A 19,567-nucleotide genomic window follows, 5' to 3' on the forward strand; every position below is an offset into this window, starting at 1 on the left:
TCTTGCTGCTTCCAACACTTCTTCAGTGACTTCCTCCCCTGAAGTCTCAAATCCCTCAAATTTATCCATGAACATTGGAGTAAATTTCAAAACTACTGTGAAGGTTAATACTTTGACATCTTCCCATGAATGATGAGTGGTTCAGTGACATCTAGAATGGAGAATCCTTTTGAGATTTTTCATTTTCTTTGCCCAGATTCATCTGAGGAATCACTATTTATGGCAGCTATCATCTTATGAAATGTATTTCTTTTTTTTTTTTTGAGACGGAGTTTCGCTCTTGTTACCCAGGCTGGAGTGCAATGGCGCGATCTCGGCTCACCGCAACCTCCGCCTCCTGGGTTCAGGCAATTCTCCTGCCTCAGCCTCCTGAGTCGCTGGGATTACAGGCACGCGCCACCATGCCCAGCTAATGTTTTGTATTTTTATTAGAGACGGGGTTTCACCATGTTGACCAGGATGGTCTCGATCTCTTGACCTCGTGATCCACCCGCCTCGGCCTCCCAAAGTGCTGGGATTACAGGCTTGAGCCACTGCGCCCGGCCTGAAATATATTTCTTAAATAATAAGACTTGAAAGTCAAAATTTGTCCTTGATTCTCAGAATGCAGAATGGATGTTGTGTTAGCAGGCGTGAAAATAACATTTATCTCCTTTACATCTCCTTCAGAGCTCTTAAGTGACAAGGTACATTGTCAGTGAGCAGTAATATTTTGAAAGGAGTCTTTTTTTTTCCTGAGCAGCAGGTCTCAACAGTGGGCTTTAAATATTCAGTAAGCCATGCTGTAAGTAGTTGTGCTGTCATCCAGGCTTTGTTTTCTCTTTTGTAGAGCACAGAAAGGGTTGATTGAGTATAATTCTTAAGAGTCCTAGGATACTGCAAATGGTAAATGAGCATTGGCTTCAACCTAAAGTCACCAGCTGGCTGGGTGCAATGGCTCACATCTGTAATCCCAGCACTTTGGGAGGCCAAGGTGGGTGAGTTGCTTGAGCTCAGGGGTTCAAGACCAACCTGGGCTATGTGGTGAGACCTCATCTCTACCAAAAATACAAAAATTAGCCAGATGTGGTGGTGTGCACCTGTAGTCCCAACTACTTGGGAGGCTGAGGTGGAAGAATCTCCTGAGCCTGGGAGACAGAGGTTGCAGCGAGCTGAGATCATGCCACTGTACTCCAGCCTGGGTGACAGAGCAAGATCATATTTTAGAAAAACAAAATAAAGTCACCAGTTGCGTTTGTTCCTAACAAGAGAGTCAACCTGCCCTTTGAAGCTTTAAAGCCAGGCATTGACTTCTCTCTAGCTATGAAAATTCTAGACGGCATCTTCTTCCAACAGAAGACTATTTCCTTTACATGGAAAATCCATTGTTTAGTGTAGCCACCTTCATCTATGATCTTAACTAATGTGAATAACTTGCAGCAGTTTCTATATGAGCACATCCTGCTTCACCTTGTGCTATTATGTTATGGAGATGGCTTCTTTCCCTAAACCTCAGGAACCAACCTCTGCCAGCTTCCAGCTTTTCTCCTGCAGCTTCCTTACCCCTCTCCATCCTTTATAAATTGAAGAGAATTAGGACCTTGCTCTGGATTAGGCTCTGGCTCAAAGGAATGTTGTGGTAAAACGTTCTCCACATCAGCAATAAGGCTATTTCACTTTCTTATCATTCACATGTTCACTGCAGTCATTTTTAATTTCTTTCAAGAACTTTTCTTTGCATTCACAACTTGGCAGTTTTGGGACAAGAGACCTAGCTTTCAGCTATCTTGGCTTTCCGTGTGCCTTCCCTACTAAGAGGAATGATTTTTAGCTTTTGATTTAAAGTGAGAGACTCTTCCTTTCACTTGAATACTTAGAGGCCATTGTAGGGTTATTAATTGGCCTCATTTCAATATTGTTGTATCTCAGGAAATAGGGGAGGCCTAAGGAGAGGGAGAGAGAGAAGGGAAAGGTCGGTCACTGGAGCAATCAGAATATACATGACATTTATCAGTGTTTGCCATCTTATATGGATGCAGTTTGTAGCACCCCAAAACAATTAAATGATAACATTGAAGATCAGTGATCAGAGATCACCATAACAGATATATAACAATAATGAAAAAGCTTGAAATATTGTGAGAATTGCCAAACTGTGACACAGAGACATGAAGTGAGCACATGATGTTGGAAAACTGGTGACGATAGACTTGCTTAATGCACAGTTGCCACAAATCTTCAATTTAAAAAAAAATCTGCAAATAAATAGGCATGCCTGTGTTTTTTGTGTTCTGTATTTAGTGATTCATCGATCCATTTTAGTTTTGATGCATTTCAAAACAAGTTGCAGTCATCCATGTATTTCATGCCTAAACACTTCAGCAGGTATATCATTAATTTAAGTTCAGTATTGAATGTAGTTATTCGTCTTTTTTTGGAGATAAAGGTTATATACAGTGAAATGTGCAGATCCTAAGTGTGCCCTTCAAAATATGTCAAGAACCTTCCTGTCATTGCTGTGTCAGGCATTTTAGAAGAGTACTTTGGACTCTGTGACTGTGTTTGAGTCATCCCTATAACAGACAAGGTTATGGCCTCTCACCCTGCAGCACAACGCCCCGATCCCCCAGGGAGGCAGAGGAGCCATCCAGTTTGTCACACATTATCAGCACTCCAGCACCCAGAGACGCATCCGTGTGACCACCATTGCCCGAAAGTAAGCAGCCCCAGTTTCCTTTCTGTTGAGTAACCGACTGACATTTTTCCCTTGAAGAGATACTTTAACGTTTATTAGTTTGTCTTTTTGATTCCATTGAATGGTTCTCACTACACCTCACTGGCTTATTTGATCAGAGAAGGAGGCATTTTTGGCTAACGCAGTTGGGTCTATGAACATTTGCCTAGAGGAATCATCTTTCTGTAGGAAATACAGTTCATTAAAAATGATTTATTATTATCATTTGGAGACAGTTTTGCTCTGGCCCAAACTGGAGTACAGTGGCACAATCACAGCTCACTGTAGCCTCAACCTCGCATGCTCGAGTGATCGTCCCACTTCAGCCTCCCAAGTAGCTGGAACTGCGGACACCTGCCACCAAAACTGGCTAATTTTTTTACTTTTTGTAGAGAGATGGGGATCTCACAATGTTGCTCAGGCTGGTCTCAAACTTTTAGGCTCAAGCAATCCTGCCACCTTGGCCTCCCAAGATGTTGGGATTTCAGGAATGAGCCACTGCAGCCAGCCTGTGTTTCTTTATCTGAATGGATGTCTGGCTTTCTGATCTCTCCTAAACTTAAGCATGGCACTAACTCTGGAATTGTCAGTTGGGCAGATGCACAGACTCAGCTCAGGCACATAGAAGCAGCATTTGACCAGGAGGCTGCGGCAGTCTTGATGGCACGGCTTGGGGTGTTCCGAGCGGAGTCAGAGGAGGGACCCGATGTGCTCCGGTGGCTGGACCGACAACTCATCCGACTGGTAAATGGGGACAGTGGCATTAGGTTCGGTCTTGGTTTCTGCTCTACTTAATAATTATTATATAGTAAATCAGCAAGAATTTATTAGTTGCCTTTGTTATGCCACACACTGGACATTCCGTTAAAGACGTGTTAAATGTGCATTTTCCCCACAGAGATTTACATTATAGTTGGGAAGAAGCAACACACACAGAGCATTTGGAGAGTGATACAAATCTGTGTGGATTGAGTTGACTTAGATGAGTCATTTTGTGAATCCTCTGGTCTTGTATTTTTTCTTTAAATCTGGGAAGTGGTTTTGGAACTAGGGATCCAGGTCTAGTGAGTTTAGGGAGATCCCTTGTGTTGGTCTGGGTTTAATCAGATGAGAGGAAATGGGCCAGGTGCAATGGCTCATGGCTGTAGTTTCAGCACTTTGCGAGGCCAAGGTGGGTAGATCACCTGAGGTCAGGAGTTCAAGAGCAACCTGACCAACATAGAGAAACCCGTCTCTACTAAAAATACAAAAATTAGCCAGGCATGGTGGCACATGCCTATAATCCCAGCTGCTTGGGAGGCTGAGGCAGGAGAATCGCTTGAACCCAGGAGGCGGAGGTTGCTATGAGCCGAGGTTGTGCCATTGCATTCCAGCCTGGGCAACAAGAGCGATACTCCGTCTCAAAAAAAAAAAAAATCAGGTTAGAGGAGTCACACTGTAATGTAAATAGGGAAAGTCTTTTATAAAGAATTACTACTACAACAGGGGAGTAGAACAGTGAGGGACTGGCCAGAAGGAAGTATAGAGAAGTGGGTAGCCACTACTTCTGGGGCTGAGATAGAGCACCCAAGGAAGTGCTCCCTCTCCCCAGGGCTGATCCAGACCCAGTTGGGAGGGCACGACCATGGCTTGGTGGGTCTTTTGCAGAAAAGTTGCCATGGCGCTGTGCCAGGGGAACTTGCTAGAAATTCATGCTCTAGAATTTGAAGAAAAGCCACCCTTAGGGTACAGGGAAAGCTGTCTAGAGGAAAATGTCTCAGTGGAGGCATACAGGGATGCTGCTTTCGCTGCTGGCTGTGAAGTTTTCCAGGAGTTCAGCACTAGGGAAGTCATGGTGCAGCAGGGCCTGGCACCCAGGAAGCTGCTGAGTGAGCACTCAGGTGCCCGAAGCTGACGCTCACCTCCAGCACTCTCTACTGGCAAAGCTTCTTATTGTGCCAGCTGGCAAAGGAGAGGTAGTGAAAGAGCCCATGTCCATTTCACAGCAGACAAAAGGGGTGCATTTGGAGCCACAAGGCAATAAATCAGTAATTGGCACACAATAATCTTACCTTCCTGGAGATCACAGCATGTGTGTGTGATCAAAGGCACGGAAAGGCCCAGTAAGGAAATCTATTTCCTTTAGCTCAGCCTTCTGTTTGCCCTTGGCATCTCATGCAACCATTTTTTCAGTAAGTGTCAACATTTCAAACACAATTTGGAAATTGCTACTTTAGGATTTCAGAGGGAAGGTAGATAAGCAGAGGGTCCAGGTGGTTAACAAAGGCTTCCTGTGGAAATGATCCTTGAGTCAGGTTTTTATTAGAATAGATTAATTGGAGAGGAGAAGGCAAGGCTTGCTGAGTAGAGGCCTAGCAGGAATGAGCCCTCAGGAGGTAGCTGGGCCTTTTAGCTTATGCTGAGGCCTTTGGAGAAACCAGTGTCACAGGAGGCCAGGTTGTGTAGAGGGGAACAGAGTCAGGGAAGGTACTCCTTGATTGGGGAGCTCCTTAACTTTAGGGAGCAAGGGAGACTTAGGTGTGATTGTGAAACAGGCGTGTGACGTCGGCATGATGCCTGTGTTTACATCTAACGTCACCATGTGAGGCACACTGCAGGGAGAAAAGGCTATTGTTGTGAATGGAGGCTTTTTCAGGCCCAGTGGTACTGAGACCAGCGTAGTGGTAGTAGAGATGGAGGAAGCAGAAGGTTTGAAATCAGGATACACTGAAAGAATTGATAAAGCTTGATGAAATGATTCTTTATGAAGTCAGAAACCAAAAAGTCAGCATTGAGTAACATTTCACATGAGGGTAACTTACTGTAAGAGTGGTGGTGAGGTAGAAGATGGGAAAGGAGAGCAACTTTAGGATGGGAGAAGGTGAATCTCTTTTTCTAATGGAATAGTCTATCTTTTGGTAATTGAATGTGAATTTGCAAAAGCGTGTCTCAGGAAAGCTTTCCGTTATTTAGGTAGATGTCCTGACTGGGGCTCAGGCTAGAGGTCAGCACTGGACACTGGAGGGTGGATTTGGATGACACCCATCTGGCTGTAGTGTTCATTTGTACCCAAAGCAGTGAGGATGGGAGTAGGGGGCCAAGAATTAACTCCCAAGGAGTCCGTTAGGGGGAGAAGGAAAACAAAACCATTGAAGAAGGCAGAGAAGAAGAAGGCTGGTTGGAGAGATGGTGAGAAATAGGAAGGCGATTTAGTAGCAGCTGAAGGAGAAAGTGTCAAATGTTTAGGCAGTCACTTGGCCCACGCTGCTAGGAAGTTCAAGAAGATGAGAACTGTGGAAGGACACCAGATTTTGTGGGAAGAAAGTAATTGTTAGAAATGAGGTTTCTTTAGATGGTGAACAGCCTAATTCTTTAGTGGCCAGGGACGTGTGAGCAGAAATAAAGGCAGGAAGAGAAAACATTGTGATTCAGAAGTCTGTCATTGGGAGAAATAAATTTGAATTGCAGTGTGAGAGAACATCAAAGCGTAATTGTAATTGTTAGTTTTCATGGTGTTAGAGAGTTTTCGTATGGAATAGGTGCCTGGGAGAGCTCACCTAGCTTCTCTGGTCAGGGCGGTCCTCAGGCCAGCATTGCCTGGGAGCTGATTAAGATGCAGAATCTTCAGCTCCTCCCGAGAGCTTGCATTTTTACAAGACCCCCTGGTCATTTGCCTGCTCACTGATGCTTGAGAAGTGCAAGTCTAGGACTTACAGTAAGTGGCAGAGTTCAGACTGGAATGTAGCTTAGTCCAAGTGTTTTTCCAGGTAATTCTAACTTAGATTTTTTTTTTTCTCTCTCTTCGTATTTGTTTGTTTGTTTTTTGGTATTTTCCTTCTGTAGTGTCAGAAGTTTGGACAGTATAATAAAGAAGACCCCGCTTCTTTTAGGTTATCTGACTCCTTTTCTCTATATCCTCAGGTAAGTAATATATGTTTCTAAAATAACTATAGAACAATAAATTTTGATAGAAATTAACTTCAGTTTCAGGGTAAAGTGAGGGCTTTTTAATGTCTTGAGACTCAGTCCGTAGGTGACAGAGTTTGTTCAACCCAAGTCGAATGTGTGTCTGGGGAAGACAGCACCCTAAGCCCCACAAAAGATAAAGATGACGTGCAGAGGGGAGAAAACTCATGCATACATTTTCATGAACAGGCAAGATAGGATCATTGATATAAGGCCATAAAAAATATCTCTGATGTGTAAAAGTTCTGGGGAAACAGTCAGCTACCTCAGCAACAAACCAAGAAAATGAGCACACATGGAGGTGAATATAGCAAAAAAAACAAAACAAAACAAAACAAACCCACAGTTAATATGACAAATATTTAATAATATGTCTGTGGTTATTAGGTACATTATAACCAGGAATCAGCAACAAACAGCTCCTGAAAGTAACTGCACTCTTGATGAACCAAGCCTTTAGAAGCCACTGGACAAGAGAGGAGGGGGAGAAGTAGATGAATTTTCATCTCCATTGTAATTGAGGAAATAGAGCATAACTCATGAGTGTCTATAAGGATTACAGGAGCTGAGGCCAATTGAGTATTAAATATTTAGCACAGTGCCAGTCACCTGCTCAGCATTAGAAGTGACCTAGCTCCATAGCAGGTGCCTGGGACTCTGAGGTGCGTACATGCAAGAGGTTAAAGCTGTATGGTGTTGTGGGAAGAGCCCCAGATCAGCCAGAGTCAGGGCGAGGTTCCAGAGCTGGCCCTACCTCTGCTGACCCTAGAGGAGGTCCCAGACCCCTGGAGAGTTCGGTTTTCCACCTCTAGCAGTGGGGAGTTTGCCTGCAGGAGTGGTTTGCAGTTGTTTGTTTTTTTTAAAGCCATGGAATCCTTTCTTTGAGAGGAGCTGCCCTTAAACGCCAGCACATAAAGCAGATAGATTTGGTGCTTCTCTGGTTGTGCCCATGTACCACCCCCACACTGGGTCTCACCAGAGCCTTCACCCCTGGGCCCCTGAGGACTTGAGGACTCTACGAGCACAGCTTGAAAACCAGATGGAATGCTGTCTCAGATTCCTTCTGTCAAGGCATTCTAGGAGAGAGGCCAGCCAGAGCCCAGTCTCTAGAGCCATGTGGCCTGGTGTAGAGTCCAGCTGTAACACTCAGTAGTGGTGTGACCTTGGAGAAGTTACTTGCCCCTCTGTGCCTCCATTTTCTCACCTGTAAACTAGGGATGGTAAGAGAACCTGCCTCATGGGCTTATTGGAAGGATTAAGTAGTTCTTGTCAAGTGCTTTGTGCCTTGCATGTAGGATGTATTGAATGTCAGCCTTGATGATTATTTAGGAACCTATGATTCAATATTTGGAGTCTCAGGAAGCTTTATACTTCACAATGCAGCTCATTTTCATGTTCTGGCAACCTTTTTTTTTGAGACGGAGTTTCGCTCTTGTTACCCAGGCTGGAGTGCAATGGCGCGATCTCGGCTCACCGCAACCTCCGCCTCCTGGGTTCAGGCAGTTCTCCTGCCTCAGCCTCCTGAGCAGCTGGGATTACAGGCACGCGCCACCATGCCCAGCTAATTTTTTGTAGCTTTAGTAGAGACGGGGTTTCACCGTGTTGACCAGGATGGTCTCGATCTCTTGACCTCGTGATCCACCCGCCTCGGCCTCCCAAAGTGCTGGGATTACAGGCTTGAGCCACCGCGCCCGGCTCTGGCAACTTTTTAACTTGAGCTGAAAGAAAGAAAGGGTGAGAACCTATGGCTGCAGTGTCATCCCTTGTCCCTTTCTCCCCTACACCTGCATCCCAGCTTGTGTCCTGAGCTCTCATCTGCTGTTCCTGTGCCTGGAGTCCCCGTCCCCTGGCCCTGTGGCCTCCTCAGCCACATCTCTCAGGGTTTATCGTCAGCCCCCAGAGCTCTGGGAAGTCTCCTCCTGACCCTCCACCCCCACCTCCCCAGTGCTATCTCGTACTCTGGTTCGTAGCCCCAAGTGTGCCTTTCTCACCGGGCCTGACTTCTCTGAGAGCAGATATTCTGTCTTCGCTACCTGGCACAGTAAACTCTGGAAATAAACACAGACTCTGGAAATAAACGTTTCTTTGACTTTCCTCTTAAATATGGAAGCTTTGACATACCCAGAGGCACTTAAAAAAATTAATTTTTATTGCATCAAAAGACACATAACAAAGTTTACCATCTTAACCATTTTTAAACCTACAGTTGATCAGTGTTATGTGCATTCACATTATTGAGCACCTGATGTCTAGAATTTTTCACTTTTCAGAGTTGAAACTCTGTGCTCATTAAGCAACAACTCCCAGTTTTCCTCTTTCCCCAGCCCCTGGTACCACCTTAGGCTTTCTGTTCTGTGAACCCAGAGAGCCCTTTTCTGGGTTCTATTTCAGAGGCCTGAGGTAGATTACTCTGTGGGTGTTTAAGAAGGTTACAACTATATGCATTTCTCTTTTGTTCTTTGTGAATGCAGTTCATGTTCCATCTGAGAAGATCTCCGTTTCTTCAAGTGTTCAACAACAGTCCTGATGAGTCGTCATATTACAGACACCATTTTGCCCGGCAGGACCTGACTCAGTCCCTCATCATGATCCAGCCCATTCTCTACTCTTACTCATTTCATGGGCCACCAGAAGTAAGGCTTTCCCCAAATGCTTTCCTGAGGATTGGAATCACCTAATAGATACTCTTTTTTTAAGCAAATTTACTTAGAAAGCAGAACTGTTAAGAAGAAGGAAAACTTTGAGTTTTTATAATAATTTAACATTATTTCTTTTAAAAAATACCTTTAGGAAAATGTCAAAGAACATGTAAAGCTATTATTTGTGGAAGGCAGGAATAAATGTAAAAAACTCTAATAAATAACATGGATGCTTTTTTTCCCTTGTGCTCATATACTTACACCAGCAATAGCAAGTCTTGTATCTGAAGGAATTACTCCTAGATACATAATAGGCTTTGTGCAAAACAAAAAAAACATAGTGAAGAAACTATTATAATAGAGAATCAAATAACAATCCAAATGTTTAATATAGGAAAATAAATAAGTAACCTGAGAAATGGAGTTGATCCTCAATATTCATGGAGGATTGGTTCCAGGACCTCCCTCGGATACCAAAATTTTTAGATACTCAAGTTACTAATATAAAATTACATAATATTTGCATGTAACCTGGGCACATTCTCCCATATACTTTAAATCATCTCTAGATCAGTTATAATACCTAATTATAATGTAAGTGCTGTGTAAATAATTGTCATACTGTATGGTTTAGGGAATAATGACAGGAAAACAGATATGTGCATGTACAGCACAGACGCATATTTTTCTCAGATATTTTCAATCCAAGGTTGGTTGAATTTACAGATATGGAACCTACTGATATGGAGGGCCAACAGTATTCACAAAATGTATGTAACATAGTAAAATAGATAAGTCCTTATGTAAAAATGTTACATGAAAAAAAGTCAAAATAGAAACTTTGCTAAATATTGCCTGCAAAAATAAGAACTATATGGAAAAAAAACCAAAATATCAATACTTGTTGTACTTGAGTACACATTTTAAAATTTTCTTCAGTGAGTACAGGCTACTTTTGTTATTGAAATAATTACTAAATTAGCAGGCAGATGACCTGACGTCAGGAGTTTGAGACCAGCCTGCCCAACATGGTGAAACCCTGTCTCTACTAAAAATACAAACATTAGCTGGGTGTGGCACCAGTAATCCCGGCCATTCGGGAAACTGAGGCTGGAGAATCACTTGAACCCAGGAGGCGGAGGCTGCAGTGAGCTGAAATTGCACCAGGGCATTCCAGCCTGGGCAACAGGACAAGACTCCCTCTCAAAAAAAAATAATAATTACTGATATAAAAATTATATGTATATGTAAATATGACAATAAATTATATACGTATAATTATGTAGTAATATATAAAATATAAATTATATACACACACCCACACACCCATATATATATATATTTTTTTTTTCTTTTTTTTTTTTTTTTTTTTTTTGAGATGGGGTCTTACTCTGTCACCCAGGCTGGAGTGCAGTGGTGCAATTTCTGCTTACTGCAACCTCCACCTCCCAGGTTCAAGTGATCCTGTCACTTCAGCCTCCTGAATAGTGGGGACCACAGGCACGTGCCACCACAGCTGAGCTAATTTTTTGTGTTTTTGGTAGAGACCGGGTTTTGCCATGTTGCCCAGGCTGGTCTTTAACTCCTGGGCTTAAATGATCTGCCTACCTGGGCTTCCTAAAGTGCTAGGTTTACAGGTGTGAGCTACCACACCCAACCATAATATATATTTTGTAGTAAACTTTAAAAATGGGTACTAGGCCGGGCGCGGTGGCTCAAGCCTGTAATCCCAGCACTTTGGGAGGCCGAGGTGGGTGGATCACGAGGTCAAAAGATCGAGACCATCCTGGTCAACACGGTGAAACCCCGTCTCTACTAAAAATACAAAAATTAGCTGGGCATGGTGGTGCGTGCCTGTAATCCCAGCTACTCAGGAGGCTGAGGCGGGAGAATTGCCTGAACCCAGGAGGCGGAGGTTGCGGTGAGCTGAGATTGCGCCATTGCACTCCAGCCTGGGTAACAAGAGCGAAACTCCGTCTCAAAAAAAAAAAAAAAAAAAAAAAATGTGTACTAAATGCTGTCTTTCATATAGGTATCCATAGTCTGTCTTATCTACAGAGAGTATCTCTGATTTCTAAAATACATACAAAACTGAGAATATTCAGAATTATTTTTTGTTCCAAGATCAAAAGATATTATTAAGCTTGGTCAACATAGTGTGAGACCCTGTCTCTACAACAAATAATTAGTTGGGCATGGTGGCATACACCTGTAGCCTCAGCTACTCGAGAGACTGAGGTGGGAGGATCACTTGAGCCCAAGAGGTCAAAGCTGCAGTGAGCCAGAGTCATATCACTTTATTCCAGCTTGGGCAACAGAGCAACACCCTGACTGTTAAAAAAAAAGGTATCATGCGGCCAGGCGCGGTGGCTCACGCCTGTAATCCCAGCACTTTGGGAGGCCAAGATGGGTGGATCACGAGGTCAAGAGATCGAGACCATCCTGGTCAACACGGTGAAACCCCGTCTCTATTAAAAATACAAAAATTAGCTGGGCATGGTGGCACGTGCCTGTAGTCCCAGCTACTCGGGAGCCTGAGGCAGTAGAATTGCTTGAACCCAGGAGACAGAGGTTGCGGTGAACCGAGATCGCGCCATTGCACTCCAGCCTGGGTAACAAGAGCGAAACTCCGTCTCAAAAAAAAAAAAAGGTATCATTAATCTCCCTTCTCAATTGATGAGGAACTATTTGGAGCCGATTTTTCCTGCAAAGTAGAGACTGAGTCAGGAGCAGAAAGTGGAAATGTGTCAGGAAGAAAAGGGGTGAGCCACTTTGCTGGGCAGCCTTTGCTGTGGATACCAGGCATGGGGTCAGAGTCGGGTGGAAGTGGTTGCTGTGTGGGAAGCAGGGAAGACCAATGCCATCTTTCTCTCTCTTTTTCTTCAGCCAGTACTCCTGGACAGCAGCAGCATTCTTGCTGACAAAATTTTGCTGATGGATACTTTCTTCCAAATTGTCATTTATCTTGGTGAGGTAAGATTATATTATTGATTTATTTATTTTTGTTTTTAAATTGGAGAAAAGGCATACAAATTTATTCAGTATGTGCACAAGGAGAGTTACTGTCCTTAACTGTGGTTTTTGTTTTCTTCTTATTTATTAATTTAGGTTTTACTGACATTTGTTACAAGTTTGGGCTTAGAAAGCACAGTGGCTTTTATTCTAGTGAATAAAATCTTTTCTTAGGTCCCTGGAGTATTTGTATATTTATTAATTTCAATAGTATTTGCTGTAAGTATGGGCCAGTGCAGTGGCTCATGCCTATAATCCCAGCACTTTGGGAGGCTGAGGTGGGCATATCACCTGCGGTCAGGAGTTCAAAACCAGCTTGACCAACATGGCAAAACCCCGTCTCTACTAAAAATACAAAAATTAGCTAGGCGTGGTGGCATGCACCTGTAGTCCCAGCTACTCTGGAGGCTGAGGTGAGAGAATCACTTAAACTCGGGAGGTGAAGGTTGCAGTGAGCCAAGATCACGTCACTGCACTCCAGCATGGTCAACAGAGCGAAACGCCATCTCAATAATAATAATAATAATAATAACAACAACAATAATACTGCATGCTTTAAAAAAATTTCAGGTGATTCTTTTAAATCACCGTAATTTATTACCTTCAAAGTTAGGCAAGACGAGTTTATTCTCCTCAGTAAATATTTTATACATACTACTGTTCTATCAGAGTTAGCGTTTGGAGCTAAAGTTGTACTTTGATGAAATAACATGGCCCAGGGAACGTTACACTAGGTCTGCTGACCCCTAGGATAGCTGTGGATAGCTCTCAGTCCATTTCTTTCTCAGTGGGGTTCATGCCCTAAGAAAGGGAATAGCTCCTCTGAATTATTTGCGTGTTTATGGCAAAAAATCCTTCAATGGAGATAATGGTGATATTTATATTCAGTGATGCTTTTTCTTCTATTGTATGTTCTCTACCTTCATTTAATTGGTCATAAATTTGGTTTCCTAGTGACCAACTATTAGAAATGATTTCCGATGTCGTGAAAAGATATAAATTGTGTTTCAGGATTCCTTCAGTAACTTAGGAAGTATTATTTTCTAAGACTCCTAGGTATTTTATAACTTTAAACTTTTTTCAGCATATTAACACCCATTCTGCTAGCCACTTGCACACAGGTGCTAGGCCATCAGTAATAGTCCTGGACTGAGGGCCGGATGACCAGCTGCTCTTCCCACTGGGTCCTTTGGTAGTGATACAGCCGGCGCTCCGTATCCACAGGTTTCATCTCTGCAGATTCAACCAACCGCAGGTTAAAAATAATTTTGAAATAATAATAAAAAATAATATAAATAAAATACACAGCACAGGCTGGGTGTGGTGGCTTACATCTGTAATCCCAGCACTTTGGGAGGCTGAGGCAGGCAGATCATCTGAGATCAGGAGTTCAAGACCAGTCTGGCCAACATGGCAAAATCCTGTCTCTACTAAAAATACAAAAATTAGCCAGGTATGTTGGCGGGCGCCTATAATCCCAGCTACTCGGGAGGCTGAGGCAGGAGAATCACTTGAACTCAGGAGGTAGAGGTTGCAGTGAGCCGAGATCGCACCACTGCACTCCAGTCTGGACGACAAGCGATACTCCGTCTCAAAAAAACCAACCAACCAACCAAACAAAACAGCACAAGAACTTTTACATAATCTTTACATTGTATAAGGTATTATAAGTAATCTAGAGATGATTTAAAGTGTATGGGAAGATGTACACTGGCTATATGCAAATACCGTGCCACTTTGTATTGAGGATCTATGGAATTTGGTATTGGGAGGAGTGGTCCTGGAACCAACCTTGTGGATACCAAGGGCTGACTGTATCCACAAGTCATTTAAAAAATGTTATAAGGAGACAGAATGAAAGAAAAGACTCGTTTGAGAGAGGAATAAATGCTGGGAACAATTAGATAAAGCAGTAATGGTGGGGGAAGAAAAGGGAAGGAATTAGGCTGGAAAGTCAGGAGGAGGCAAAACCGATGATGAGAAGTTGCCCTGCGGTCTTGGCGGGGAGAGGACTAGGGGTCATGCTGCTGTGTGAAGGAGGAGACCCTCATGGAGGCCACAGTACAGTGCTTTCTTTGCCTTAAGCTCACCCTGATTATCAACATTTCTTTTGTAACCCCTGATCCTGTTTATTCCAATTATTGAACACATTCTTGTGCAAGTGAGGGTTTCTGAGGATAAAGACAGTGACTTTGTTCTCACCCTCCCAAAGCCCTGAGTGTGCTGGATGTGAGTGTTCTTATGAACTCTTGGATCCTGGTAAGCTTACAGGCATTTCCCATAGGCCAACAGTCAGTCACAGCATTTAGTCCTGGAAAACGGTAACTGCCACTCTGAGAAGGAGTGAGCAGGCTACAGAAGGAGGCATCTGACAAGAACCCTCTGCCTGGAGCCATGTTAATGGCTCTGTGAAGACACATTGCACACTTGCTATAGCCTCTTTCTCCATTTTTCCTCTCCATTGTCGTCTTGTTTTCTTAAGTAACATGCAAAAGCACTTCACTTTATTTATAAGGTATAAGAATCAGTTAATGAATGTTTCTTGATTTCCTGTGTATATAAGATATTTCCTAGACCAGTTGCTGATGCGTGTAAAAGAAGGAAGGGTGACAAAATATGTAGTTTAGTCAGGGAGACAGTCTACTTTCCATAGTTGAGCATATGGCTTCTCCTCGCTGCCTGATCAACACACTTTGATTCTTACAGCCTTCGCCTCCCTTGCTAAGCATACCTTGATTCAGGGCCCAGCGGGAGCAGGGCACGGGGATGAGTCAGTTGCACCCAACTCTGTATCACTAGAGGAGGAGTGTAATGTGTGTGCTGTTAGGAAAGAAGATGAGGGAATGGAGTCTGTGTGGGCAGCCAGCAAATCCCTTTCCCTGCCAGGTGTGCGGAGATGAGAGGCTAGACTGAGTGGTAACAGTGGAAGTGGAAAAGGAGGGAGGCTGTGGCTCCTTGGGATGAGTAATCCACAGGCTTTGTTAACTCGTTGATATAGAAGAGAGGAGGCGTGAGTGATGCATGACATTCCTGGGGGAATGTGCAGGTGGAGGCGTCCTGGATGCACCCACTTGCTTACTCCTGCTTCTCCTCCTGCCAGTAGCTCTGCTTTGCTCTCCCTCTGAAGCTTATCATTTTTGATATAAGAGTTCTTCACTGGAAACAAGCCCTGAGTGGCAATGGTAGAATGTCAGTGTCACTGAAGGCTGTTGTTAACGGTTTCACAATAGTTTTGGTTGGTTTATTTCTGTGTAGACCATAGCCCAGTGGCGTAAAGCTGGTTACCAGGACATGCCCGAGTACGAGAACTTCAAGCACCTTCTGCAGGCACCACTGGATGATGCCCAAGAAATTCTGCAAGCACGCTTCCCGATGCCACGCTACATTAACACGGAGCACGGAGGCAGTCAGGTGAGTGAGCTGAGCTCTAGCTCCAGTGGTTGGTTTTATGATAGATTGTTACGGCTATATATCCAAACAGGGTGGTTTTTTATGTGATGACATAAGTTGACACACAGGAATCTTCCAAATATGAGTTCTTTCTAAATGAATGGTCAAAATATGCTTGTGTAAAAGGATTGCCAAAATAAAATACGTATTTTATGTTTTAGGATACTTAAATGGAGAGCCAGTGGGCTTAAGCCAAAGAAATAAGTTACTGTGCAGTAAAACAATTCTAGTTTAACCAAAAAAAAGTTGTAAAAACTTACCTTTTTTCTGTTACACTAATTTTAATCTTTAAACGTTTTTTTGTTGTGTTGTTAAAGGCTCGATTCCTTTTGTCCAAAGTGAACCCATCTCAGACACACAATAACCTCTATGCTTGGGGACAGGTAAGAAATTGTCAGGTATTTGGGGAGGATGCCAAGCTAGTTTTTTAAAAAGTTGTTTTAAAATTCTACAAATTGGATCTATTTTGGCCTGGAGACAGAATAACTGCATAACTTGGGTATTTTGCCAGGGAGTAAGGAGGAGGGAAACAAGTTGAATAACACAGCTGGGCCGGAGGTTGAGGGGGGCTCCCTGTGTGGGTCCCCTTCCACAGTACACAGTGTAACTTACCAGGTTCAGGCCAGGGGACAGAGCACTGTACTGTGGCCGCCATGAGGGTCTCCTGCTTCACACAGCAGCATGACCCCTAGTCCTCTCCCTGCCAAAACCACAGGGCAACTTATCATCATCGGTTTTACCTCCTTCTCACTTTCCAGCCTAATTCCTTCCCTTTTCTTCCCCCACCATTACTGCTTTATCTAACTGTTCCCAGCATTTATGCCTCTCTCAAACGAGTCTTTTCTTTCATTCTGTCTCCTTATAACATTTTTTAAATTAAACTTTTATGAGATAACTGTAAATTTATATTGTTGTAAGAAATGATACAGAGAGAGATCAGCTATATCTTTTACCCATTTTCCTTTAGTGTTAACATCTTGCAAAGACTATTATATAGTATCACAACTGGGATATTGAGATTGATAAGGTCAACACGTGCAGCATTTCCATCAGCACCAGGATCTCTCATGTGCCCTTTTATAGTCACACCAGCTTCCCTCCTGCCTCTGCCCCCCACTGCCAGTGCCTGGCGGTTGCTCACCTGTTTACCATTTCTATAATTTTGTCATCAAGAATATTATGTATGAAGTCACACAGTCTATAACCTTTTGGGGTTGGCTTTTTTTCCCTTAACATAATCATCTAGAGAGTCATCTCAGGTTGTTGCATGTATCAAAAGTTTGTTCCTTTTTATTTGCCAAGTAGTATTCCTCAGTATAGATACATGTATTGCAGTTTGTTTGATCATTAACCCATTGAAAGATACCTGTGTTGTTCACAGTTTCTGGCTACTAGGAATAAAGCTGCTATAAACATTCATGTGCAGAAACCTTGTTATCTCTTTAAATCTTCATTTCTTTGAGATAAATGCCCAGGAGTACATTTGCTGGGTTGTATGGTAATTATATGTTTAGTTTTTAAGAAACTGCCAAACTACTAGCAATGTGTGAGTGATCCAGTTTCTCTGCATCCTAGCCATCGTTTGGTGGTATCATTTTTATTTTAGCCATTCTGGTAGGTATGTAGTGGTATATCATTGCAGGCTTTTTTTTTTTTTTTTTTTTTTTTTTTTTTGAGACGGAGTTTCACTCATGTTACCCAGGCTGGAGTGCAATGGCGCGATCTCGGCTCACCGCAACCTCCGCCTCCTGGGTTCAGGCAATTCTCCTGCCTCAGCCTCCTGAGTAGCTGGGATTACAGGCACGCACCACCATGCCCAGCTAATTTTTTTTTGTATTTTTAGTAGAGACGGGGTTTCACCGTGTTGACCAGGATGGTCTCGATCTCTTGACCTCGTGATCCACCCACCTTGGCCTCACAAAGTGCTGGGATTACAGGCTTGAGCCACCACGCCCGGCTTATCATTGCAGTTTTAATTTACATTTTCCGAATGACTGATGGTGCTGATAATCTTTTCATGTGCTACTTTGCCATCTGTGTATCTTCTTCAGTGAAATCTCTGTGTCTTTGGTTTGTGGTCTAACTGGATTATTTGGATTTTTACTGTTTGAGAGTTCTTTATATATTCTAGATACTACTTTTTCAAATATGTGGTTTGTAAATATTTTCTCTCACTTGTAGTTTATTAATTTTCTTTATAGGTTTATCCTATTTTGGTTTGCTCAGCTTTTTGCTTCTGTACGTTTATATCTCTTGCCAGAATAGGAAAATTTTCAGTCATTATTTCTTTGAATGCCTTTTCACCGAAAGAAGTGCTCTCTTTTCTTTCTTTCTTGACATCCGGTGACATGAATGTTAGATATTTTGCCATATCCCAGGTACTACATTTCCATGTATTTTCTTTGTTTTGTTCATTTGGGTAACTTCCATTATTTTGTCTTCCAGTTTATTGATTCTTTTTTCTGTTCCTTTTCTGCACTGAACTTATGCACTGAGCTTTCTGTTGGTCACTGTGTTTTTCAGTTACAAAATTTCCGTTTGATTCTCCATGTCTTCCACTTCTTTCCGGGGACATTGTTTTTCTTTGCCGAGGCTTCCTATTTTTTCATTTGTTCAAATGTGTTTGCAATTGCTCATGAAATATTTTTATCATGGCTGTTTCTAACAATTGTTGTCAACTCAGTGTTAACATGTGTCAATTGTCTTTTTTTTTTTGAGGCAAAGTCTTGCTCTGTTGCCCAGGCTGGGAGTGCAGTGGTGCAATCTCAACTCACTGCAACCTCCACCTCCCGGGTTCAAACGATTCGCATATCTCACCCTTCCAAGTAGCTTGGATTACAGGTGCTCACCACCACTAGCCCGGGCTAATTTTTGTATTTTTAGTAGAGACGAGGTTTCACCATGTTGGGCAGGCCGGTCTTGAACTCATGACCTCAAGTGATCTGCCCTCCTCAGCCTTCCAAAGTGCTGGGATTACAGGTATGAGCCATCGCGCCCAGCCTGTCAATTGTCTTTTTAAATTCAGTTGGAGGGCTTTGTATAAGTGATTTTTTGATTGAAAGTTGGACACTTGAGTATTTGTATGAGACTCTGGATCTTATTTAAAACTGCTACTTTTCACTGTTTTTTTCTTACACTACTCTGACAGGGAAGGTGGTTGCAAGGCTGAGTGGGGCAGTGGTGGGTTCCATTACCTCCAGGTGGAGAAGCCCAGATTTTCCACTGGCTTCTGTTGACACCGGGGAACACCTAGTGATTTCTCATTACTGCTTAGTGGGAATGGGAGTTCCAGCTCCCCCATAGCCTCCAGTGACGCCACTGTGGAGATGGCCTTGTTACATCTGGGTGACGGTGAAAGTCCTTACCCTCCACCAGGCGTCTGATACCATCCCAGTAGGCAGGGGTGGGATATGTATTTTTGCCAGGTTGGGCTGGAAGTCCACGCTCCACAGATGGCCTCTACTGACACCACAAGTGTAGGGGAATTTTCTACTGGCCATTGGGGATGAACTTCCTGGCTCCATACTTAGCCTTCTCTGCCACCATCCCAGTGGGAGTGTTGGAGTGCCTTGTTACTGCCTTGTGAGGGTGGAAACTTGAGCTGCCCACCCAGCTTTTGCTGATTCAGGTGGGTCAGGGCCATAGTTTTTTTTCATTTTTGCCTGGAGTACAGTGGTTATTATCTAAGATTGTTCTGTCTTGCTGGGCTGCTTTAGTCTTTTGGCTAGAGAAAGTGGATGCTTTTCATTGTTTTGTTTCGTTTTGTTTGAGTCTGTGCTCAGTGACAATTTGCCAGCTTCCTCACTTC

At 43.2% G+C, this 19,567-nt stretch overlaps 1 protein-coding gene and 1 long non-coding RNA gene across 4 annotated transcripts in view; one reads left to right on the plus strand and one right to left on the minus strand.

Moving 5' to 3' along the window:
• SEC23B (SEC23 homolog B, COPII coat complex component) overlaps nucleotides 1-19,567 on the plus strand; it is a 43,933-nt gene that overhangs the window by 22,965 nt on the left and 1,401 nt on the right. For 2 of the 3 annotated variants that reach the window (XM_032248097.1, XM_032248098.1), the window contains exons 13-19: nucleotides 2,589-2,695; nucleotides 3,304-3,457; nucleotides 6,536-6,613; nucleotides 9,130-9,291; nucleotides 12,184-12,270; nucleotides 15,565-15,720; nucleotides 16,077-16,142. In XM_032248097.1, the coding sequence (XP_032103988.1) occupies nucleotides 2,589-2,695; nucleotides 3,304-3,457; nucleotides 6,536-6,613; nucleotides 9,130-9,291; nucleotides 12,184-12,270; nucleotides 15,565-15,720; nucleotides 16,077-16,142 (810 nt within the window). Of the gene's footprint in view, nucleotides 1-2,588; nucleotides 2,696-3,303; nucleotides 3,458-6,535; nucleotides 6,614-9,129; nucleotides 9,292-12,183; nucleotides 12,271-15,564; nucleotides 15,721-16,076; nucleotides 16,143-16,726; nucleotides 17,201-19,567 lie in introns of those variants that run through there. The other variant, XM_032248099.1, reaches the window with a different exon arrangement.
• On the minus strand, nucleotides 8,319-18,968 carry LOC116530122. The gene is made up of 3 exons (XR_004259842.1): nucleotides 18,881-18,968; nucleotides 8,590-8,595; nucleotides 8,319-8,353 (listed from the first exon to the last, which is right to left on the minus strand). It is a non-coding gene; the product is annotated as an uncharacterized LOC116530122 (long non-coding RNA).

Source organism: Sapajus apella, unplaced genomic scaffold, assembly GCF_009761245.1.
Source record: "Sapajus apella isolate SASKATOON/1434 unplaced genomic scaffold, GSC_monkey_1.0 scaffold65, whole genome shotgun sequence".
Lineage (NCBI taxonomy): Eukaryota > Metazoa > Chordata > Mammalia > Primates > Cebidae > Sapajus > Sapajus apella.